General features: G+C 45.2%; 1 protein-coding gene across 10 annotated transcripts in view; it reads right to left on the bottom strand.

Annotated features, from left to right (window-relative positions):
- Window positions 1–26342, bottom strand: part of slit2 (slit homolog 2 (Drosophila)) — a 605319-nt gene that overhangs the window by 64500 nt on the left and 514477 nt on the right. For all 10 annotated transcript variants that reach the window (XM_085967585.1, XM_085967587.1, XM_085967589.1 and 7 more), the window contains 6 exons: window positions 25864–26007; window positions 23506–23672; window positions 15269–15401; window positions 8601–8669; window positions 1974–2045; window positions 1692–1763 (listed from right to left, as the gene is read on the bottom strand). In XM_085967585.1, the coding sequence (XP_085823711.1) occupies window positions 1692–1763; window positions 1974–2045; window positions 8601–8669; window positions 15269–15401; window positions 23506–23672; window positions 25864–26007 (657 nt within the window). The remainder of the gene's footprint in view (window positions 1–1691; window positions 1764–1973; window positions 2046–8600; window positions 8670–15268; window positions 15402–23505; window positions 23673–25863; window positions 26008–26342) is intronic.

Here is a 26342-nt window from a genome sequence, read left to right as displayed (position 1 = left end):
GGCCAATACATTAAATATATTCAAGAAGGAGTTGGTTATATTTCTTAAGGCTAAAGTGATCAAGGGGTATGGGGAGAAAGCAGGGACCGGGTACAGAATTTGGATGATCAGCCATGATCGCACTGAATGGCGGAGCAGGCTCGAGGGGCCGAATGGCCTACTCCTGCTCCTATCTTCTATGTTTCTACTCAGCCTCTCAAGCAACAATCAGGCTCTGTTTGCATCTTAGGCTGAATTACAGGTTAGAGTGCTATCAAATTGTTTTAACACTGGTTTTTGTTTAGTTTGGATTGTGGGAGACCCATTGGCTAAATCTGGCTAGTTCATACCAATCATAGAATCATTGGACTAATTTAAACCTAACTTGCCAGGTGACAAACCCACAACATGGGCTGGAATGCTGGTTTTAAACCTCGCCCAGTATTACCCGCCATTGACTTCAATGTAGAGCAAAATTGTGTGGTGTGTAAAACCAGTGTAGCACCTGATCCCCTCAGTTTCCCAATGAGCATTTTAGGTTAAAATTGCCCTGTTTTTTGTGACTGTTCTGCCACTGGGAAAAGGGAGTCGATTTTGGAGTCTAAACGTGGGGAGCCCACTATGAGCAATGGTTTCCCATGTTGCAATCTAAAAAAATTGCCAATGTAAAAGTGCCTTAACTTGAATCAGCTTATCTCCTTCTCAACTCGATCACAACTGGAGAAAAATAAAATCTGCAATACAGCACTAAGTGCTGGCTATTGTGAGCACATTTCCGTGGCCTTGGTTTTTCATCAATCCTACACGAGTGCAAATAAAAGGCAAACAGAATTTTTGTCAGATCTCATCCATGAGCAAAAGGTATTCCCATACTGTGAGGTTACCAACTCCATGGCCACCAAACTCAACTGACAAATCTATTGTGCTGATCAAACTCCTGGAACTACATATGCTTAGCTCAGGGTTTTCTGGTATCTCCTGAAACCCTATCCACTCACTTATTGGGGTCATTTCAACCTAACTCGCCAGGTGGAAAACCCACGGGATCAGGTGGAATGTCGATTTTACACTCCGCCCAATATTACTCTCTGCAATTTGGTTTGCTTGTTTCTAACTATGCAAATGACCACCAGCCCCCATAATTTGTGATTGGCCTCAGCCTACTCACTTGGGCAGCCATACAGTGAAATTCTGCACACAACTCCACTTGAAAGCTGGACAGAAATGGCGAAAGCTGTCTTTATATTGGTTCTGTACTGTGCTAGGGCCGATGGCTCCTGGTGCACTGATCTCATGTAGCTGTTGGCAACTCTAACCTAAAATTGTCAGATTCATGAATATCAGGGTCGGGAATTTCCTCAGAGTTGCTCCCACTCTGTTGCCATAACTGTCAGAATTGCAGCAGAAACTCTGCTTATGCACATGAACAAATGTATGGCAGCGGAGTGGGAGCAGCTCCAAGGACATTTCTGGTTCAGGTCTTCTCAGTGCTCGGTCTTAGCTGACAGCACAGGTGGGGGGAGAGGGGCTGGTGACACTAGTACGGCACAGAACCAATATAAAGACAGCTGAAGTTACAGCATTAATTGGTAGGAGGGAAGAGGCTGGCAAACCCCAAAAGTTCACTTAAGCTTACGTAGGTACTAGTAACAGTAAGCTGCAACATTTAAAATAATGTCAATAGGAACCATCTGATCTTTTCCTGTACTTACAATAAACGCAGGGACTTCAATCCATCGAACGCTCGAACTGGGATACACCTGAGCCGGTTATAACTAAGAATTCTGTGAAAACAAAAATGTAATGTTGGAGAAAATATGAAAGTTCATAATCAGAAACAGACAAACAATCACATGCTGGAGGTAGGATCAAATATTCCTCTATTGTGAAAACCTGCCATGGAGTTTGACATAGCCAGTTCGATCAGCGTTTCTACAGCCAACACAGGGGAGTCCTGGTTTAGTGCCAAATAAATATTGAGGGTTAATACTTACAAGGTCAAGAGCTCTGTCATGTTGCTGAAGCTCTGGTTGTACAATGTACTGATCCTGTTGTTACTTAAATCACTGGAAAACACAGTGAGTAAAATTAGCACAGTTGGTAGAAAAGGGCATGTACGTGATACACAGACATGTAGGGGCCAATAATGGGATGGCGAGCACCTGATGCACTGCAGCTCCCCATATTATCAGGTGTGAAGGTCCGAGGCCTACACCATGTCTAAGGCATCTAGTGCACCACAATGTGGCCAACCAGCATATGAGAACTTGAAGCCTACATACAAACTGTGTGCACGATTCATTAAGGCCAAACAATTATGCTAATTAGAGGACATTCCCACAGTGTAACTGTACTGCTTCAGCAGTGCTCCAGTCGCTGGGTGTCTCTTTCTCCTCTAAATAACACAAACAGAGATGAACACCCATTGGAATTTGCAGATCCAGAAATTTGGTTGTGGCAATCATAAATCTTGCTGCCAACTCGGAGGCAAAAACCTCCAAAAAATAAACAAACTTCCAAAAAATATAAACAAAAATGTCAGCTCTCACAAGCCCAAAGTTAAAGTCTGCTTATGAAAATACAGCTGTTCTCTCTTTAAACAAAGACTTCCAGGCGACCCAGAATATGCCTGAACACTCATTTTATATGGGCGATCTGACTGCGCAGCGCATTCCCTGTGAGCAAATCATGGAATCACATCTGTGCTGTTTCCATCTCATTATTATTCATTGTAACATTAAAATGAAGTTCTTGTATGTATCGTGTTCAATCTTCCAGCGCTGATCACCAGTTCCACTCTGGCACCCCCAGACACATCGATTGAAAATTACTCGGCCACCTGAATTTAAACTTCTCAGATTTACATCACGCTGTGTAAAACAAGTGTATTCCAGGGGCTCCTCAGTGGCTCAATGGCTACTAAATCACACAGACCAGGAATGGGCCAGTTTTGACTCCCAGTTTGCACCAGGTTAGGTGACCTCAGCTAGCACGGCCCAGCTCCCTTTCCAAGTATTGCAATTGGTTGTAATCCCTGGTTGTTAAGGGAAAAACATCAGCCAAGATTCCCATTCCTGATTGCTACCCAGTGAGCTCTGAAACGGTGGATGTTGCTTGGCTATGGTATGCTCCTCTTCCTTGTTTAAATAGCCCACCAACACTCACTGTTTAGACTCCCGCATGAAGACTGGTCACTAGGGAGACCAGAGGGCACTTCCCAGGAATGCCCAGCCAGTGATCCAGCAGGAAAATGAGGCATCATGCTGGGAACACCCCATCACGCTTTATAAGCATTGATTGATGCAATGGGTAGACGCAGGTCCGCTTCTCCCCCACCCCACCCCAGAAAGCCACAAAAATCTTGGGGCAACATACAAGAGGCCGAGAGCCACCAAAAACACTCAGAAGATTCTACACTTGTACTTTACACAATTTACCCTTCCTGATACTCAGCACTGCCTGGTACAGCCTGTAGGGGTCACGGTCTCAGAATAAAGGGTCGGCCATTTAGGGCTGAGATGAGGTGAAATTTCTTCACTCAAAACAGATATGTAGGCAAATCTCCGAGAAGTGCGAAAATAATAGGGTAATAATAGTGGGGGATTTCAACTTCCCCAATATAAATTGGGACAGTCAGAGTGTGAAAGGCTTAGAGGGTGCAGAATTCTTAAAGTGCATCCAGGAGAGCTTTTTGAGCCAACATGTCGAAAGTCCTACAAGAGAGGGGGCGGTACTGGACCTAATTCTGGGGAATGTAGCCGGGCAAGTGGTGGAAGTGTCAGTAGGAGAGCATTTTGGCGACAGTGACCATAATTCGGTGAGATTTAAGGTGGTCATGGAAAAAGACAAAGACGGCCCGGAAATAAGGGTTCTAAATTGGGGGAAGGCCGATTTTAATATGATAAGGCAGGATCTGGCCAATGTGGACTGGGAGCAGCTGCTTATAGGAAAATCCACATCAAAACAGTGGGAGACTTTCAGAAGGGAAATAGAGAGAGTACAACGCCAACATGTTCCTGTAAAGGTCAAGGGTGGGACCAACAAGCAAAGGGAACCTTGGATGACAAGGGATATACAGAAATGCATTAGAAATAAGAGGGGGGCTTTTGGCAGTTACAAAAGACTAAAGACAGAAGAAGCCCTAGAGGAGTATAAAAAGTGCAGGGGCATATTTAAAAAAGAAATTAGGAGGGCGAGGAGGGGCCATGAAATAACACTGGCGAGCAAAATAAAGGAAAACCCTAAGATGTTTTATAAGTATATTAAGGGCAAGAGGATAACCAGGGAAAGGGTAGGGCCCATTAGGGACCAAAGTGGCAATCTGTGTGTAGAGCCAGAGGATGTAGGCGGGGTTTTAAATGAATTTTTTGCATCTGTGTTCACTATGGAGAAAGACGATGCAGACATAGAAATCGGGCAAGGGGACTGTGACATACTTGAACATATTAGCATCGAGAGGGAGGAGGTGCTAGCGGTTCTGGCGGGCCAAAAAGTGGATAAATCCCCAGGCCCGGACGAGATGTATCCCAGGCTGCTGTGGGAGGCAAGGGAGGAGATTGCAGGGGCTCTGACACTAATTTTCAGAACCTCTCTGGCCACAGGGGATGTACCAGAGGACTGGAGAACAGCTAACGTAGTACCATTATTCAAGAAAGGTAGCAGGGATAAACCAGGGAATTACAGGCCAGTGAGTCTAACATCTGTGGTGGGGAAATTATTGGAAAAAATTCTGAGGGACAAAATTAATCTCCACTTGGAGAGGCAAGGATTAATCGGGGATAGTCAGCATGGCTTTGTCAAGGGTAAATCATGTCTAACAAATCTGATCGAATTTTTCGAGGGGGTGACTAGTGGGGTGGATGAGGGAAATGCTGTGGATGTGGTGTACATGGACTTCAGTAAAGCTTTTGACAAAGTCCCGCATAGGAGACTGGTCAAGAAGGTAAGAGCCCATGGGATCCAGGGTGCCTTGGCGCGTTGGATCCTAAACTGGCTGACTGGCAGGAGGCAGAGGGTGATGGTCGAAGGTTGCTTTTGTGACTGGAAGCCTGTGTCCAGTGGGGTACCTCAGGGATCGGTGCTGGGTCCCTTATTGTTTGTGATCTACATAAATGATTTGGATGAAAATGTAAAAGGTATGATCAGTAAGTTCGCAGATGACACGAAAATTGGTGGGGTGGTAAATTGCGAGGAGGAAAGCCTCCGGCTACAGGACGATATAAACGGGTTGGTCAGATGGGCGGAAAAGTGGCAAATGGAATTTAACCCTGAAAAGTGCGAGGTGATGCATTTTGGACGGACAAATAAGGCAAGGGAATACACAATGAGTGGTAGGACCCTAGGAAGTACAGAGGGTCAGAGGGACCTTGGTGTACATGTACATAGATCCCTGAAGGCAGCGGAGCAGGTAGATAAGGTGGTTAAAAAGGCATATGGGATACTTGCCTTCATTAGCCGAGGCATAGAATATAAGAGCAGGGAGGTTATGATGGAGCTGTACAAAACGCTGGTGAGGCCACAGCTGGAGTACTGTGTGCAGTTCTGGTCGCCTCACTATAGGAAGGATGTGATTGCTTTGGAGAGGGTGCAGAGAAGATTCACCAGGATGTTACCTGGGATGGAGCGCCTCAGCTATGAAGAGAGGCTGGACAGGCTGGAGTTGTTTTCCTTGGAGCAGAGAAGGCTGAGGGGGGACCTGATTGAGGTGTACAAAATAATGAGGGGCATAGATAGGGTAGATAAAGAGGAACTTTTCCCCTTAGTGGGGGGGTCAATAACAAGGGGGCATAGATTCAGGGTAAGGGGCAGGAGATTTAGAGGGGATTTGAGGAGGAACTTTTTCACCCAGAGGGTGGTTGGAATGTGGAACTCAATGCCTGAAAGGGTGGTGGAGGCAGGAACCCTCACAACATTCAAGAAGCATTTGGATGAGCACTTGAAATGCCATTGCATACAAGGCTATGGACCAAATGCTGGAAAATGGGATTAGACTGGACAGGGATGGATGGGCGGCGCAGACACGATGGGCCGAAGGGCCTCTTTCTGTGCTGTAAAACTCTATGACTCTATGACTCTAAAAGTTGGTGAATCTTTGGAATTCGCTACCCCAGAGGGTTGTGGAGGCTCAGTCGTTGAGTATATTCAAGACAGAGATTGATAGGTTTTTAAATATTAAGCGAATCAAGGGCTATGGGAATAGTGTAGGAAAGTGCAGTTGAGGTCGAAGATCAGCCGTGATCTCATTGAATGGCGGAGCAGGCTTGAAGGGCTGAATGGCCTACTCCTGCTCCTATTTCTTATGTTCTTATTCCGTGGCCTTTAAGGTCAACACAGATATCCATTTTCCAACAACAGTATTTGATTGCAACATCACAAAAGCCATCCTTTGATTCTGTGCTGGGTGGAGTCCAGCACATGAGTGCAAAAGACAAGGCTGAAGCATTTGCAAACATCTTCAGCCAGAAGTGCCGAGTGGATGATCCATATTGGCCTACTCCCGAGATCCCCACCATCACAGCCTTAAGCCAATTCAATTCACTCCACGTGCTATCAAGAAACGGCTGAGCGCACTGGATACAGCAAAGGCTATGGGCCCCGACAACATCCCAGCTATCGTGCTGCAATCTTGTGCTCCAGAACTAGCTGCACCTCTAGCCAAGCTGTTCCAGTACAGCTACAACACTGGTATCTATCCTACAATGTGGAAAACTGCCCAGGTATGTCCTGTCCACAAAAAGCAGGACAAATCCAACCCGGCCAATTACCGCTCCATCAGTCTACTCTCAATCATCAGCAAAGTGTTGGAAGGTGTCGCCGACAGTGCTATCAAGTGGCACTTACTCACCAATAACCTGCTCACTGATGCCCAGTTTGGGATCCGCCAAGATCACTTGGCTCCTGACCTCATTACAGCCTTGGTTCAAACATGGACAAAGGAGCTGAATTCCAGAGGTGAGGTGAGAGTGACTGCCCTTGACATCAAGGCAGCATTTGACCGAGTGTGGCATCAAGGAGCCCTAGTAAAACTGAAGTCAATGGGAATCAGGGGGAAAACGCTCCACTGGCTGGAGTCATACCTAGCACAAAGGAAGACGGTTGTGGTGGTTGAAGGTCAATCATCACAGCCCCAGGATATCGCTGCAGGAGTTCCTCAGGGCAGTGTCTTAGGCCCAACCATCTTCAGCTGCTTCATCAATGACCTTCCCTCCAACATAAGATCAGAAATGGGGATGTTCGCTGATGACTGCACAGTGTTCAGCACCATTCACAACTCCTCAGATAATGAAGCAGGCCATGTCCACATGCAACAAGACCTGGACGACGATCAGGCTTGAGCTGATAAGTGGCAGGTAACATTCACGCCACAGAATTGCCAGGCAATAACTATCTCCAACAAGCGAGAGTCTAACCACTGTCCCATGACATTCAACAGCATTACCATCGCCTAATTCCCCACCATCAACATCCTGGGGGTCACCATTGACCAGAAACTTAACTGTACCAGCCACATAAATACTGTGGCAACAAGAGCAGGTCAGAGGCTAGGTGTTCTGCGAGTGTCTCACCTCCTGACTCCCCAAAGCCTTTCCACTATCTACAAGGCACAAGTAAGGAGTGTGAAGGAACACTCTCCACTTGCCTGGATGAGTGCAGCTCCAACAACACTCAAGAAGCTCGACACCCTCCAGGACAAAGCAGCCCGCTTGATTGGCACCCCATCCACCACCTTAAACATTCACTCCCTCCACCACCGGCGTACCGAAGCTGCAGTGGGTACCATCTACAAGATGCACTGCAGCAACTCACCAAGGCTTCTTCAGCAGCACCTTCCAAACCTGCGACCTCTTCCACCTAGAAGGACAAGGGCAGCAGGGGCATGGGAACACCACCACCTCCAAGTTCCCCTCCAAGTCACACACCATCCTGACTTAAAATTATATCGCTGATCCTTCATCGTCGCTGCGTCAAAATCCTGGAACTCCCTCCCTAACAGCGCTGTGGGAGTACCTTCCCCACATGGACTGCAGCGGTTCAAGAAGGCAGCTCACCACCACCTTCTCAAGGGCAACTAGGGATGGGCAATAAATGCTGGCCTTGCCAGCGACGCCCACATCTCAAACAAATTTTAAAAAATTTAAAAAATCTCGTCAGTGGCCCAACCTCCTGTCTATAACATAACCTCTCAAACTAAACATTACAATTAATCAGAGAATAAAATGTTGAAAGGAATTGACAGGGTAGATAGAGAGAAACTTTTTCCACTGATGGGGGATTCTAGGACAAGGGGACCTAACTTTAGAATTAGAGCCAAGCAATTCAGGAGAGAAGTTAGGAAACACTCCTTCACGCAAAGTGTGGTAGAAGTGTGGCACTCTCCTACAAAAAGCAGTAGATGCTAGCTCAATTAATAATTTTAAATCTGAGATCGATAGATTTTTGCTAGCCAAGGGTATGAAGGTATATGGAGCCAAGGTGGGCGGATGAAGTTAGGATACAGATCAGCTATGATCTCATTGAATGGCAGAACAGGCAAAAGGGGCTGAATGGCCTACTCCTGTTTCTATGTTCTTATATATTTTTAAATGCCAGTATCTTAAAAGTGTAACAATGGAAATACCTACATAAGTAATAAATGCTTGTAGGTGGTGAGTTCCTTGGGCACCATCACAAACTGATTTCCATCCAGGTATCTGGAACACAGAACAATGCATGAGATATGACATCAAGCAACAGTGATGCATTAGTTTGAGTTCACCTTTCTATCTTCCAACTTTAAACCAAATACAATAATTAACTTGGTACAGGAAAGGTTTCTGTTATTGATGAATCAAGGTCCACAGTGCAGCAAACCACCAACTGCAGGAGAAAAGAGTAAGGAGGTAAATCAAGAAGTAGTGGTTAGGTGACAGCAAGCTCGGTAGACTGTAGGAGGCAGGTAAAACTGACAAAGGGGTTCCACAGTTTTGATGTCCTGGGAAAGAATGAGTTTGGGTTGGAGACCACGAGGCTGATTTTCCTGACCCTTTTGCAGCGGGACTGGCTACCAGATTTGGGACCTTATGGCTGGTGTCCAAACACAGCAGCCAGAATGCCTCCCGGCCCATAGATCGACAGGGCAAACTGTAAGGATTTATTTATGTTTTTGGGCTTCCCTTGCATTTTACTGCCTGTCTTTTCAGATCCTTCAATTGGGGGGTTGGCGGGGGGGGGGGGGGGGGGGAGGTTGTGGGGAGGAGAGAATGGCATACACTAGGCCTAATGCCAACATTTGCTGGCATCCCTTATTCTCTCCTTTATGCTGAAGAACTGAGTGTTTATACTCAGTAGATCAGAGTATCATGAATCAAATATCCTGTGGAATCCCTATAGGTTTCTTCAAACAAGCCCTACAGGCATATCGTAAAAGTCTACATAATTTACAGTATGTCCTATAGGATCTAATAGAAGCTAACAGAAAAAATTGAAAGCCCTGTTGCTTTTCCTCCTGCTGAGGAAGACTTGTATTTCGTTGTTTTAAGTTCTAATCAGCATTGCTCTTGGGAAACTGTTAATTGTTATTGTTGCTGTAAAATATTCATTATTGTTGATTATGGAGGGCTGTTAATAGCCATTGCCAAGTTAAAAATTAATACTGTGCCTTTGTGAAGCTGTAACTCATTGTTTTAAGTATTAATTACAGTGATTAGTGTTCCTCGCCATTTTAAGTATGGACTGAAGTTTGAGTAAGACTGAGAGCAGCTACTGCTTGTTTTAAATATTAATCAGTTATTTTTCCCAAACTGTAAATAATTATTCTAAAAAGGCCCTGTAACCAATGCAAACCTTCTTATTTTTGAATACAAAATTTATCAAATAACAAAGGAATCATCAATATCAAAATGTAAGTGTAGGTGTTTTTTAAACTGCAATGACTGCAGCACTATTGATGACTCAGTGTGCTGCAACAACTACGGCCTAAGCACCCAAGGCCCTACCCCACTGCGGGCCAAGAACGGAGAGGTACTCATCAAAGACAGAGAGGCAGTCAGTGCCCGCTGGAAGGAGCACTTCGAAGATCTCCTTAACCACAACTCTGTCTTCGACACGAGTGTCCTCAACTCTATCCCGCAGCATGCTACCCGCCATCATCTCAGCACAACCCCAGCCCGGCATGAGGTTGAAAAGGCCATCTGACAACTGAAGAACAACAAGGCCTCAGGAGCAGATGGAATCCCCGCCGAGGCACTAAAGCATGGCGGAGAAGCACTACTGGCGCGAATTCATGAACTCATTTCTCTTATCTGGAAGGAGGAGAGCATGCCAGGGGATCTCAGCGACGCCGTAATTGTGACCATCTTCAAGAAAGGTGACAAGTCCGATTGCGGTAATTACAGAGCAGTTTCCCTGCTGTCTGCCATAGGGAAAGTCATGGTAAGAATCCTCCTCAATCGCCTTCTCCCAGTGGCTGAAGAGCTCCTCCCAGAGTCGCAATGCGGATTCCGCCCACTAAGGGGCACAATGGACATGATCTTCACCGCACGTCAATTACAAGAGAAATGCAGGGAACAGCACCAACCGCTGTACATGGTCTTCTTTGATCTCACAAAGGCCTTCGACACTGTCAACCGTGAGGGATTATGGAGTGTCCTCCTCAAATTTGGCGGCCCTCAAAAGTTTGTCACTATCCTCCGCCTGCTTCACGACGACATGCAAGCCATGATCCTGACCAGCGGTTCCACCACAGACCCAATTCACGTACGAACCGGGGTCAAGCAAGGCTGTGTCATCGCACCAACGCTCTTCTTGATCTTCCTTGCTGCAATGCTCCATCTCACCCTCAGTAAGCTCCCCACTGGAGTGGAGCTAATTTACAGAACAAACGGGAAACTGTTCAACCTCTGTCACCTCCAGTCCAGATCCAAGGTCGTCCCATTCTCTGTCGTCGAATTACGGTATGCAGACGATGCTTGCGTTTGCGCTCACTCGGATGTCGAACTCCAAACCATCGTAAACACCTTCACCGAAGTGTACGAGAGCATGGGCCTTACACTAAACATCCATAAGACAAAGGTCCTCTACCAACCTGCCCCTGCCACACAGTACTGCCCCCTCGATTATCAAAATCCACGACGAGGCCTTGGACAATGTGGACCACTTTCCATACCTCAGGAGCCTACTGTCAACAAGGGCAGACGTCGACGATGAAGTCCAACACCGCCTTCAGTGTGCCAGTGCAGCCTTCGGTCGCCTGAGAAAGAGGATGTTTGAAGACCAGGACCTCAAACCTGGCACTAAGCTCATGGTCTACAGAGCAGCAGTGATATCCGCCCTGCTGTATGCCTCAGAGACATGGACCATGTACAGCAGGCACCTCAAAGCACTGGAGAGGTACCACCAACGGTGCCTCCACAAGATCCTGCAAATCCATTAGCAGGATAGGTGCACCAACGTCAGTGTTCTTGCTCAGGCCAACATCCCCAGCATCGAAGCTTTGACCACGCTCGATCAGCTCCGATGGACGGGTCACATTGTCCGCATGCCCGATACACGACTCCCAAAACAAGCGCTCTACTCGGAGCTCCAGCACGGCAATGGAGCCCCAGGTGGGCAGAGGAAACGCTTCAAGGACACGCTCAAAGCTTCCTTGAAAAAGTGTAACATCCCCACCGACACCTGGGAATCCCTGGCCCAAGACTGCACAAAGTGGAGGAGAAGCATCCGGGAAGGCGCCGAACACCTCGAGTCTCTTCGCCGGGAGTAAGCGGAAGCCAAGCGCAGGCAGCGCAAGGAGCGCACGTCAACCCAAGCACTCCACCCACCCGCCCCTTCAACCACCATCTGCCCCCCCTGTGACAGAGACTGTAGGTCCTGCATTGGACTCATCAGTCACCTGTGAACTCATTTTTAATGTGGAAGCAAGTCATCCTCGGTTCCGAGGGACTGCCTAAGAAGAAGAAGAAGAAGAAGAAGGTGGTTTAGCAACCACAAGGCCACAGTATTCATCTTCCCAGCTAAAAGAATAATTCCTGAAACTTATCATCAGCTGTGATTCCCAGTTTCTACAGCAGTGGGACCAGGGAATTGGTTCTGGAGAAATGCTTCCTGAGGCACAATATAAACGTGGCACTAAAAGGGCAGAATTTCACTAGACTGGCTGGGAGGGGAGAAAATTCCTACACAGCACAGGTGTGTCCCCTGGCAGAGCAGACAAGGCTGGTGTTAACAAAGATGTCCATGAAGGTGATGGTGGGTCAGAGGTAGTGTGGTGATGGTGTGTCAGAGGTAGTGTGGTGATGGTGTGTCAGAGGTAGTGTGGTGATGGTGTGTCAGAGGTAGTGTGGTGATGGTGGGTCAGAGGTAGTGTGGTGATGGTGGGTCAGAGGTAGTGTGGTGATGGTGTGTCAGAGGTAGTGTGGTGATGGTGTGTCAGAGGTAGTGTGGTGATGGTGTGTCAGAGGTAGTGTGGTGATGGTGTGTCAGAGGTAGTGTGGTGATGGTGTGTCAGAGGTAGTGTGGTGATGGTGTGTCAGAGGTAGTGTGGTGATGGTGTGTCAGAGGTAGTGTGGTGATGGTGTGTCAGAGGTAGTGTGGTGATGGTGGGTCAGAGGTAGTGTGGTGATGGTGGGTCAGAGGTAGTGTGGTGATGGTGGGTCAGAGGTAGTGTGGTGATGGTGTGTCAGAGGTAGTGTGGTGATGGTGTGTCAGAGGTAGTGTGGTGATGGTGTGTCAGAGGTAGTGTGGTGATGGTGTGTCAGAGGTAGTGTGGTGATGGTGTGTCAGAGGTAGTGTGGTGATGGTGGGTCAGAGGTAGTGTGGTGATGGTGTGTCAGAGGTAGTGTGGTGATGGTGTGTCAGAGGTAGTGTGGTGATGGTGGGTCAGAGGTAGTGTGGTGATGGTGTGTCAGAGGTAGTGTGGTGATGGTGGGTCAGAGGTAGTGTGGTGATGGTGTGTCAGAGGTAGTGTGGTGATGGTGGGTCAGAGGTAGTGTGGTGATGGTGTGTCAGAGGTAGTGTGGTGATGGTGGGTCAGAGGTAGTGTGGTGATGGTGTGTCAGAGGTAGTGTGGTGATGGTGTGTCAGAGGTAGTGTGGTGATGGTGTGTCAGAGGTAGTGTGGTGATGGTGTGTCAGAGGTAGTGTGGTGATGGTGGGTCAGAGGTAGTGTGGTGATGGTGGGTCAGAGGTAGTGTGGTGATGGTGGGTCAGAGGTAGTGTGGTGATGGTGGGTCAGAGGTAGTGTGGTGATGGTGGGTCAGAGGTAGTGTGGTGATGGTGGGTCAGAGGTAGTGTGGTGATGGTGGGTCAGAGGTAGTGTGGTGATGGTGGGTCAGAGGTAGTGTGGTGATGGTGGGTCAGAGGTAGTGTGGTGATGGTGGGTCAGAGGTAGTGTGGTGATGGTGGGTCAGAGGTAGTGTGGTGATGGTGGGTCAGAGGTAGTGTGGTGATGGTGGGTCAGAGGTAGTGTGGTGATGGTGGGTCAGAGGTAGTGTGGTGATGGTGGGTCAGAGGTAGTGTGGTGATGGTGGGTCAGAGGTAGTGTGGTGATGGTGTGTCAGAGGTAGTGTGGTGATGGTGTGTCAGAGGTAGTGTGGTGATGGTGGGTCAGAGGTAGTGTGGTGATGGTGGGTCAGAGGTGGGATGTGTGAGATCCGAAGCTGAAAGCTACTTAAAGAAAACAAAGATTACAGTGCTCTCATTTTTTTGTCAGTTCGTAGGAATACTGGATGATTTTGTACAGTGTTCTTAAATGTACAAAATTCATTTCTTTGCATGGAATGGTAATTATTCCCTGACACCTACTAATCGGGCCATCAGAAAAGATGGTGAGCGGGAGTAACAGTCGTTATTAAAATTTAATCAGGACCTCAAACTCGGCACTAAGCTCATGGTCTACAGAGCAGCAGTGATATCCGCCCTGCTGTATGCCTCAGAGACATGGACCATGTAGAGCAGGCACCTCAAAGCACTGGAGAGGTACCACCAATGCTGCCTCCGCAAGATCCTGCAAATCCATTGGCAGGATAGGCGCACCAACGTCAGTGTTCTTGCTCAGGCCAACATCCCCAGCATCGAAGCTTTGACCACGCTCGGTCAGCTCCGATGGACGGGTCACATTGTCCGCATGCCCGATACACGACTCCCAAAACAAGTGCTCTACTCGGAGCTCCGGCACGGCAAGAGAGCCCCAGGTGGGCAGAGGAATCGCTTCAAGGACACCCTCAAAGCTTCCTTGAAAAAGTGTAACATCCCCACCGACACCTGGGAATCCCTGGCCCAGAAGAGAGTCGGCCGGAAATTTTGGGGTCCCTGCACTGCTGGTAGAAGTGTAATGGAATAGGATTCCCAGACATCGACACAGATCCTGTCCTATCATTACCATAATGGGGGCATGGGTCCTGCATTGCACAGGTGATTCAGAGCCACCTGCCCAATTCTGCTAACGTACGTTGAAGTGGCTAGGAGGACCCGAGGCCCAGGAAAGGCCGAAGAAAAAAAAAGGAGGACATTTTCTTCTGCTCCATTAGGGCATTTTTTGAAGGTAATTACTCATCTTTATCTTGGAGCCTTTAAAGGTCCTCAATGAAACTCACTCCAGCTCTCAGCTGATGAGAGTCCCATTGGGCCCAATGGACTAAACTCTCCCAGACTAAGGACCTGGAAATGGGTCATAAACAATTTCCACCCCATGTTTGTGAATTTTCATCAACATCACAATTTCTTCAACTTTTAAGGTAGAGCATATCAGAAATTTACGTGTGTGGCGTGCACCATTTTCCAACCATTAATTTAAATGATTTAAAAAATCATGTGCAGCACACACCCAAGTTTCCAATACACACTACTTTTGGGCAAACAACTCTGTCTGCATTGGGAAGCCCCATAACATTCTCATTTAGTGGAAGCTATCAAGTTCTAGAACTTTAACCTACAGCACAACATGGACTGAAGGTAGAAATGTAAAGTGCCTGTTTCTCTGACCCCCTCAAAACACCTACATAACTGCACAATTCAAATAATAAGAAAAATATAAAACAATACTAAGTTCAATGTAAGTTAGGAATTGCTTTCTAAGATGGGCACATGCTAATGCACTGTACCTAATCTTCACATTTTTCGCTGCCACAAGAAATTACAATTTCCTCCACAGAAAGAGAACAGGACTCACATTTGCCATCTGATAAGGATCTTTCGAGCTCCAGATTGCCATGTTTGATCAGCTCCCTTTTGATTATCCTTAAACTCTGAAACTCTTTCAATTATGACTTTGAACATAAGCGTCCAAAAAGTAAGAAATAAGAAGTGTTACTCACAGTTCTGTCACATCTTTGGGGAGGCCCTTGGGTAAGACTTTGAACCCCTTGTTACTGCAACGAACCACAGTATCCAGGCAAGTGCATTCTGCAGGGCAACGGGCAAGGGGTGAACAGCTGTTGTCATCATTTCCTGGATTGTGGACAGAAGAGATTACTGTGAGGCAAAATAAACAGTTATTTCCTTAAATTCGAAGGACAGTTCAAAAGGATACTAAAACATGGGCCCTTGTTTGAGGTAATAGATTCAAGCTGCTCACATTAACTCACATGGGGTACAGCAGCATTGTTGTACCAAAATTAAAAGTGCACCAAGATTTAAACATTTATATAGAGAATAATGGATACCTGGCAGTGATTACAAGGCAATAATCTAATCGAATCATTCGGATGACATAAGGAAACTGTAAAAGTGAAGCTGAAATGGTTAATAATCATCACTTGGTCCCATGGAGCAGATTACTGTCTTACTCCCTTGTAAGCACCAGTCTCCAGGTTCAGGTAATAGTTATGCATTTCTTGAGCTTCTTCAGAACGTATCGCATTACCAAAACCTCTTGGTTAGATTTGTGTCTTTGTTTAAAGAATACAAATCAAAGAATTACACTGTGTGATATACAAGCACTTAATGCGTTTATATGAAATGACTGAGTCTGCTATTTTGACAGTATTTATTGTTCACTATCTGGAGTAATTTCCTTAGGTGGTGGGGGATAAGCCACATAAATAGATCAGAAAAGTAAAGGACTATTGGTCGTCCTCAATTTTATAGAAACAGAAAACCCATTATTTCCTGCCATGGTCCACCTTGTTTTGAAGTGCAGTTTCCAGTTGGCGGGACAGCAATGGTGAAAGCCCCTGCCTCAAACAGGTGGGCATTGGTCTTGCACACCATTCCCCCTGATCTGGCATGCAGAATGTCAGGTATTAATCACACCCGGGTGATACTGGTGTCTAGGGTTGCTGGGCAGTAGTAAGTATACAGGGCATCAGGTAAGTCTATTTCATCAATTTTTGTTGTAAATTATTTAATTTTGCTCCAAACACTAGCACCTCTGAGTTTTCCAATGGCAATCTGATGTATTTGGAATAAGAGGACAAACTACAGAGGGATGCCAGACAGATTATTTTAGAGATACTCAATGCTCACCCACTGGAGCCTTCACAGCCATACCTGCAGAGGGAGGTGGCCAGAGCAAGTTTGGACAGATGTTTAGTGCTTGTAGAGATTCCTCTGAAGATATCACCAAGATATGTGAATGCCCAATCAATCTTATGCTGGATGCTTCCTCACAAGCATCTTAAGTTCAGTCTGCCAGGCTTTCAGTGGCAATGCCAACTTAGTCTGATTAACCACACCCGCCAAGGTACTACCATAGAACATAAAACATAGAAAAATAGGAGCAGGAGTCGGCCATTCGGCCCTTCGAGCCTGCTCCGCCATTCAATATGATCATGACTGATCCTCTATCTCAATACCATATTCCCGCTTTCTCCCCATACCCCTTGATGCCTTTTGTGTCTAGAAATCTATCTATCTCCTTCTTAAATATATTCAGTGACTTGGCCTCCACAGCCTTCTGTGGTAGAGAATTCCACAGGTTCACCACCCTCTGAGTGAAGAAATTTCTCCTCATCTCAGTCCTAAATGTCCTCCCCCACATCCTGAGACTGTGGCCCCTCGTTCTAGACCCCCCCCCCAGACAGGGGAAACATCCTTCCTGCATCTAGTCTGTCTAGCCCTGTCAGATTTGTATACGTTTCAATGAGATCCCGGCTCATTCTTCTAAATTCTAGTAAATACAGGCCTAGTCGACCCAATCTCTCCTCATACGACAGTCCTGTCATCCCAGGAATCAGTCTGGTGAACCTTCGCTGCACTCCCTCTATGGCAAGTATATCCTTTCTTAGGTAAGGAGACCAAAACTGCACACACTCACCAAGGCCCTGTATAACTGTAGTAAGACATCCTTGCTCCTGTACTCAAATCCACTTGCAATTAAGGCCAACATACCATTTGCCTTCCTAACTGCTTGCTGCACCTGCATATTTGCTTTCAGTGACTGGTGTACAAGGACACCCAGGCCCCTCTGTACATCAACATTTCCCAATCTATCACCATGTAAATAATACTCTGCCTTTCTGTTTTTCCTACGGAAGTGGATAACTTCACATTTATCCACGTTATACTGCATCTGCCATGTATTTGCCCACTCACTCAACTTGTCTAAATCGTCTTGAAGCCTCTTTGCATCCTCCTCACAACTCACAATCCCACCTAGTTTTGTGTCATTAGCAAACTTGGAAATATTACATTTAGTTCCCTGATCCAAATCATTGCTATATATTGTGAATAGCTGGGGCCCAAGCACTGATCCCTGCGGTAACCCGCTAGTCACCACCTGCCACCCCGAAAAAGACCCATTTATTCCTACTCTCTGTTTCCTGTCTGTTAACCAATTTTCAATCTATGCCAGTATATTACCTCCAATCCCATGTGCTTTAATTTTGCACACTAACCTCTTATGTGAGACTTTATCAAAGGCCTTCTGAAAATCCAAATACACCACATCCACTGGTTCTCCCTTATCTATTCTACCAGTTACATCCTCAAAAAACTCCAGTAGGTTTGTCAAACATGATTTGCCTTTCATAAATCCATGTTGACTTTGTCTAATCCCGTTGATATTTTCTAAGTGTCCTGTTATCACATCCTTTATAATAGACTCTAGCATTTTCCCTACTACTGATGTTAGGCTAACCGGTCTGTAGTTCCCTGTTTTCTCTCTCCCTCCTTTTTTAAATAGCGGGGTTACATTTGCCACCCTCCAATCTGCGGGAACTGTTCCATAATCTATAGAATTTTGGAAGATGACAACCAATGCATCCACTATTTCCATGGCTATCTCTTTTAGTATGCTGGGATGCAGATTATCAGGACCATCCATTTCTGTAGGTCTTGGAATACCTACCCAGCAATGGCCACAGGGAACTGTACTCCCAAGGTTTGGGTCAGCAAAGAAGTAGGTGCAGAGCTGTGTCATCTGCTGCAAAGACACCTGCAGATACCATGCAGTACGGGGCTGGCACATCCAGCTATGTCCTGAAACTTGGCTCTATCCCACTTACAAGCATGCCGCAATGCAGACAGATGGAGATGGTGCCATGGACCAGCACAGAGGGTAACCCTCCTCGCAATCACCTCATGCAACCCACCTCCCACCTCAGTAGCCTCAAACAGGAAATTCGGTGCCGGACTGTTCCATCACTTGCCTGCAATCTCATGCCTGCACCGTGAGTTTCCTTTCTCCAGATGTTTGCCTCTTTTCTAAGTCCCCTTACCGTGCAGCCTTGGCAATGGCTCACAATGCTTTTACTTGCCTTTTCAGCCTTTCCAAAGGCTTTCAGAATTTTTGCCACCCAATTGTGATACTCACTTTAATGATGCCCATCACTTTAAATTTAACTTACACACAATTTTCCACTTCCACCACTAGGGATAGATCTTGATTTTGTGTGATAGTGTAAAATCGGGAGAGATGTGAAACAAGCTGCTGACTCGCTATCACCTGTTTTATACGATCGCGCAAAATCAAGATCTACTGCCAAGTGTGTTCCCAAAACTAGTCTGAATCTGCACTTGAAGTTCTGCTGATGAGCTGTACATGAAAAACTGGATGCAAACACACTTCCATTTCAATCAATCTGAACCATACCAATTACCATTTTGACATAAACTGTGCCAACAGTAGAAAATCTAGGCTAAAGTATCTTGTGCAAAATGGAGCAAGCTTTTTGCAGCACAGTGACAGTAAGTATAACACCATCTTCCATTTAGTCAGCTTGACAACAACCCCATTGACATTCATTGAGGCACAGGGATTGCAAACCATTGACATTTTGGAGTATGGTCCCCAATATGAACACTAAAAGTTTTCTTTCCCAGTAATGCGTGCTTTAAAACCCACTCTTTTCCAGTTAGTTTGCATTAGTGTCAGGGAGCTGTGTTCAATCTGTTAATCCTGGTGCTCAATTTAGATTACTTCCTGGAACAGGCATTGCAGCTTCACCTGCAGTGATTTCTGCAGTCCATCATTGAATGCAGGTCTGTGAGACTCACCCTGCACTGAGCTTCACTGGCAGTGAGTTCTGCAGTCCATCATTGAGTACGGGTCTGTGAGACTCACCCTGCACTGAGCTTCACTGACAGTGATTTCTGCAATCCATCATTGAGTACAGGTCTGTGAGACTCACCCTGCACTGAACTTCACTGGCAGTGAGTTCTGCAGTCCATCATTGAGTACGGGTCTATGAGACTCACCCTGCACTGAGCTTCACTGGCAGTGAGTTCTGCAGTCCATCATTGAATGCAGGTCTGTGAGACTCACCCTGCACTGAGCTTCACTGGCAGTGAGTTCTGCAGTCCATCATTGAGTACGGGTCTGTGAGACTCACCCTGCACTGAGCTTCACTGGCAGTGATTTCTGCAGTCCATCATTGAGTACAGGTCCGTGAGACTCACCCTGCACTGAGCTTCACTGGCAGTGATTTCTGCAGTCCATCATTGAATGCAGGTCTGTGAGACTCACCCTGCACTGAACTTCACTGGCAGTGATTTCTGCAGTCCATCATTGAGTATGGGTCTGTGAGACTCACCCCGCACTGAGCTTCACTGGCAGTGATTTCTGCAGTCTATCATTGAATGCAGGTCTGTGAGACTCACCCTGCACTGAGCTTCACTGGCAGTGAGTTCTGTAGTCCATCATTGAATGCAGGTCTGTGAGACTCACCCTGCACTGAACTTCACTGGCAGTGATTTCTGCAGTCCATCATTGAATGCAGGTCTGTGAGACTCACCCTGCACTGAGCTTCACTGGCAGTGAGTTCTGTAGTCCATCATTGAATGCAGGTCTGTGAGACTCACCCTGCACTGAACTTCACTGGCAGTGATTTCTGCAGTCCATCATTGAATGCAGGTCTGTGAGACTCACCCTGCACTGAACTTCACTGGCAGTGATTTCTGCAGTCCATCATTGAATGCAGGTCTGTGAGACTCACCCTGCACTGAGCTTCACTGGCAGTGAGTTCTGTAGTCCATCATTGAATGTAGGTCTGTGAGACTCACCCTGCACTGAACTTCACTGGCAGTGAGTTCTGTAGTCCATCATTGAATGTAGGTCTGTGAGACTCACCCTGCACTGAACTTCACTGGCAGTGATTTCTGCAGTCCATCATTGAATGCAGGTCTGTGAGACTCACCCTGCACTGAACTTCACTGGCAGTGATTTCTGCAGTCCATCATTGAATGCAGGTCTGTGAGACTCACCCTGCACTGAGCTTCACTGGCAGTGAGTTCTGTAGTCCATCATTGAATGTAGGTCTGTGAGACTCACCCTGCAGATTGAACTGGAATTGGCCCAGATCCAGCTGCACCAGGAAGTAATATAAATTAGAGTATAAGGACTGACAGCTTGAAAACTGTTTCCTGACAGAAACGCCACTGTTCTTGGAAGGGGGAAAAACGTGTTTTCAAACATTTGTCATTGAGAAGAGAAACTCTTACTGTTGCAGCTGACAACTAGAATGCAAAATCATTTGAAAACACCTTGGTTTCCACAAAGCAATTTAACTCTGGCATGAGACAGGAAGGTGAGGTTTGTGTGATATTGCTCAAAGATTAATTTCCATCCACAATCATGGGCAGTGCACGCTCACATTTGTAATAGGCACCCTGAATGGGTGAGGCCTCCAACCAGGAATGCAAAGTCAGGAAATTACCTCAATTATATGTATAATAAACTGTGGTAGAAAATGCTGGAAATATACAAAAGGTCCCATTAGCATCTAAAAAGATGGGTTTATGTTTCGGGTGGAGACTCTTAGTCAGAACGGTTCAGTTCTGATGAAGGGTCTACACCTGAAATGTAAGGGTGGATTCTCCAATCGGGTTCTCTTGGGAGCGATGGCATTGACAGGACCTCTGCTTGGGATGGAAATTCGAACACTGTGGACTTGTGATTTTCTAACTCGTGGCCCTTACAAGCATTGATCCCTGCCAGGAGTGTCAAATTGAGGAATCAGCTCTGTCAACCCATATTTTTTTCTTATGGAACTTGACAGATATACAATCATACAGCAGTGAAGAGGGCCATTTGGCTCATTGTGCCTGTGCCGGCTCTTTGAAAGAGCTATCCAATTAGTCCCACTCCACTGCTCTTTCCCCATATTTTTCCTTTTCAAGTATATACCCAATTCCCTTTTCAAAGTTACCGCGGAGTCTGCTTCCCCCATCCTTCCAGGCAGTGCATTCCACATCATAACAACTCGCTGAATCAAAAAATTCTCCTCATCTCCCCCATGATTCTTTTGCCAATTATCTTAAATCTGTATCCTCTGGTTACTGACCCTCCGGCCAGTGTAAACAGTTTCAACATGCTCTGCATTTCCAGTATTTTCTGTTTTTGTTACAGATTTTAAGTATTTGGCACTCCTTCTTTCCATCTCTAGCATATAATTTGTACTGCTCCCACATTTAGGTTACTTACTTAAAAAAAGGACATTAATTTAAAGGAACATTGCTTGCAACCCATATTTTCATTATTATTATTTTTCCTGGACTTCTTGTGTAAGTGCTGATGCAATAACCATAGTAACTCTGAGGCTCCCACTGTGCAGGAGGGGGAGTTAGCTACAGGAGACTTCAAGCCAGTGCCAACACGTTTTTCCCAAGTGGTTAGCTTATGATATCATTCCTAACATAAACTGAGAGTTGGTAAAATGGATATGGGAATGATCCAATGAATCCAGTATCGAAACCCAGTAAATGAGATATACTGTGTACACGGTGTTGGGCCATTTGTTACAATGCAGAGTAATTTTCAGTGCATTATACATCTCCCCTTGTTACTTCAGAAAGGGACATTGTGGACTTTGTAGATTTAGCTTCTCGTTCTGATGCCCTGGTCCTCTCAAGTTGGCTGTTCGGTGGAGTATTGTATGGAGAAGAGTTTGTTCTATCAAAGGAAGGAATAGGGAAAGGAGGGCAAACTGTCACAGATAAACGTCTCTGCTTGAATCATGCTGCCTGATGCAGTGCAAGCCTCCAGACTCGAGGGGGAGATCAGCAATTGGCTTCACTGTGGAGAGAACCGAGGGGAAAACAGCTAAAATGCTTTTAATTAAACAATAACTACAATCAAAGGTGTAAGTGGAAAAAACAGATGGTCCAAATTCTTCAATTTTCCAGCCACCCGGTAAGAAGCCATGTGTTTCTGCCCATCTCACAGCATTACTCCCATAAAACAGATGCCCAGTGATGGAAAAGTGCACTTTTGAATTAGTTATCTACACTCCAGATGTGTTTTGGATGCATGTATTTTACACAAATCGATTCTTCATGGCCCTTGGAGCAAACACCATTATCATGTTATCCTGGAGGGAAAGCTGTGGCATAGTGTCAAAGCACAGTCACAAACTGCATCCAATGTTTTATTCATGGCACTGAATTAATGCAGGTCGATGCCCAAGATAAGCTTTCCAGGAAATCACAACACCAAATACACACATCGACATGCATGAGCAGCGTGTGACAGGAAACACAGGCATGAATAAATAGTAATACAGCTCTGCAGATTGCTCACGGACATCGCACTCCACAAGACACACATCATGCATAACAAATGAGTTACCTGCACAAACACAAAACTCTCAATTCACACTGAAATGACTTTGGTATCATTTACATTTTCATATAGAGAGAAACTTCATTCTGCTCAATGATTAATTACAGCAATTGCACTCTTTTTGTATTCACGTAATGAATCAGCATTCACACTTTGAAATGATTTTTAAGTGCTATACACTGCAGACTATAAAATGCAACTATATTTATAAAAACAGGGGCAGCATATGCAATATGTGGTCAAGTGCAATAAATTCAGATTGCAAACTGTTCTTTAAAAATTCTGAAAGTTCAGTTACTCAGTCGATGAAATTTCAAGTATGATATAACCTCAACATTTTAGGAACCATGGATGAGCTCACTGCATTGCAGTCACCTCGAATTAAGTCATTATTATAGGTCCAAGTTCCAATTACCATGTATTGTACACTTAGTGATCAGCTTCTAGGATAACTAGTAACACCGACATAACCAACCTTCTCCCGGTTTACATACAGTCAGATCTTTTGTTAGACTAAAGATAGTCAAAGAAAAAGAGTCGGGCTAAAATGCTCACCATCATCACATGTGAAGTCCTGGATTGCTACGTCCTGGATAGGAATTTCCTTCAAGAAATAGGGCTTCTGGCAGCGAGGGTTTCCGGTGACTATGCGTTTCTTTCTTAGCCACTCACCCAACCAGGCCAGATGACAATTGCAGTTAAAGGGATTAGCCAGCAGATTTCTGAAGAGACCAAGAAGGGATTAGTGATTGAGAAAATGACCTTAAATTCAGTGTAAGTCATCATAAAGTCAACAATGCGTAATAAGAAATATATTATTTTAAAATATGGCTGTTGGCATACCTCATGTCTTTGCCTGAACTCTCATTTACATTACAGCTGTAAATGTGCAGTAAATTTTATTTGAATTACTATGCATGGTGTAAATGATGCAAAGTCACTGATGATAGATTAGTAAAACTGCCCTAGATTCAGTCAAATGTTAATGGCTGTGTGAGCAACAAATCCAATCCAGCTGGAATCACCAGAATGATTTGAATCGCAACATTTTCCTTATTGTCCAGTACCACTACATTGTTGACATCCTCTAAGTTGATACAGCCCAACCATATCATGGTTCATGGCACAAGACCCAGTGTAAATACTGGCGCGTTTGAACTATGTGTAGATCAGGGATGATCTCAATGAATGGGATTACTAGCATCACTCTCCACTGCACTGCCATTGATGAGATCTCTACCTTTCCTTTTTTTTGTATTAAGAAACCTAGGAGACGGCCATGGCAATAGTGCAAGAAAATAATACTGAGGTTGAAAACAGTAGAAGAGAAGGCAAGGTCAATTAGGAAGCAGTGATTAAGTGACACCAAACTTGGATTTAAAGGCTTGCAGATTGCAGGAGGAAGGGAAAATTAATGGGGGCAGGATTTCCATTTTTCATAGTCTAGGAAAAAATGGACCAGAGAAATGGACAATGAATTATGATTTCAATATTGTGAAGGTGCAGGGTGGAGGAAGAGGATGTCAGATGGTATCTTTAGAGTTTAGAAGAAACAAAGCAGGAAAATTCAGAAGAGTTACAGTTATATGTTAATAAAACAGAGAGCAATAAGAAAGGTAGAAGGACAGAAAGAGACATTGGAGGTTGGGGTGAGAGAAGGATTTCCATTCAGATAACTACTTTTCTTGCACTCCTATGACATGTTTTAAGTTTAAAAGAGGCCATCCAATCCAGAATATAGCTGTAATTCAAATTGTCAATGAGCTTCAGCATATTGTCAGTATCCTGGACTGTGAAAGGTGCTTGAAATGCCTTACAGGTAAAGAAGCAATATTGAAGTCTTGGATGGACTTAGGCTTTATAGAAATGGGTTTGAGTAGTATCAACCTAACTCCTAATGGGTGTATGCTCATACAACACAAAATTGCTCATAATTCGGCATTGGATTGGAAACCTAACTCAGAGAAACTACTGGGAAGCTGGTGCCATAAATGGAAAATCTCTCACTTTTGTGGGGAGTGTTTTTCTGTGACTGAGGCTAAGGTACATTGCTGCATCAGCATAGAGGGAACTTTACTCTACATCTGGCTGTGCTATACCTGATCTTGAGATGCTCAATGCTGATGCTAGATGCCCAAAATGGAAAACTGCTCCATTCTCCAGTACCCTCACCTTAATTAAGACAAAACTAAAAGACTTTGACATGAGGGTAGAGCTTTGAGGCTCTTTTGAAGGAAGAGAGACTGGGATTCAAGCTGAGCAGAATGCTAACCACTATATAATCACGGAGCCACACAGGAACTGTGGCAAAGGTGAACTTTTCTGGGATGAATGGTCTTTCTAGTCCCAAACTTTTCTTGAGCTCCCATGACATGTTTTAAGTTTAAAACAGGCTATCCAATCCAGAATATATTGCATTATTGGTTACAGCCTAATTCAAATTGTCATTGAGCTTCAGCATATTGTCAAACTGAGCTGAACTAATAAAAAGGTAATTCAATCTGAGATGAAAAGGAGAAGCCGCAGTGACTTAGTCTCAGATTGGATTTTTACTTTACAAGGACCATTTCATTAATATGTCATTTCCAGACCTCCATCACTTATTTGCACAAGCAAATAGGTTCCCCTTTGCAGCTGACAGCCGCACTGATTATACAGATTACATGTCACTTACGAAAAATGAATTTCCGACTGAAAATTCCATTGCCCTCAATAACTAATCAACCCTCAGCCAGAAAATCTATAGGCATGAATAAACATAAAGAATGCTGGTTTTATTATGTAAAATTAGATTACAGGTTAAAATGCTTCGGCCTACATGCAAAGAACACAAGTCATCAATACTGAAATTGAAATCCCAGTTTGCTGAAATGTCCCTCCTCGGGTTTCTCATCATATCTCTTAACAACTTACAGCGTGGACAGAGAATGCAGAGTGTCAAAGGCTCCTGGAGAAATGGTGGTTATCTGATTGTCGTAGAGTGAGAGCAGACGAACCGAACTCAGGCCTGTGAATGTGTTATTGCTGACACAACTAATCTTATTGCTCCTCAGCATCCTACAGGATAGAGAACAGAATCATTACAACATGGTCAGAGGCAACTTTATACAAGGGACAGCCACAATTCTGCCCGTAGGCACACAGAGACTACAAACTCCATGACTGAGTCTGAAACTGTAGTGCTTCACGGTCAGAAAGTAAACACTATTTTAAAAAACACATTGCTCCAAGATTTGAAAGTTTAAAGTTGCTTACAAAATGTACAAGAGTACTTGTAAAGGGTGGGCGGAGCCACCATCCACATAAGGCTATCCTAGAAATGTTGCCGCAAGGTTGGGACCTGGTTTAGTTTCTGGCATACATCCGCCAAAGTTATAGCAGGTGCACACCGG

This window comes from Somniosus microcephalus, chromosome 2 (assembly GCF_052327205.1).
Source record: "Somniosus microcephalus isolate GS21.2 chromosome 2, FLI_Smic_1.0, whole genome shotgun sequence".
In the NCBI taxonomy this organism is placed as follows: domain Eukaryota; kingdom Metazoa; phylum Chordata; class Chondrichthyes; order Squaliformes; family Somniosidae; genus Somniosus; species Somniosus microcephalus.
Note: the sequence above shows the minus strand (reverse complement) of the source record. Positions and strands in the feature narration are given on the sequence as shown.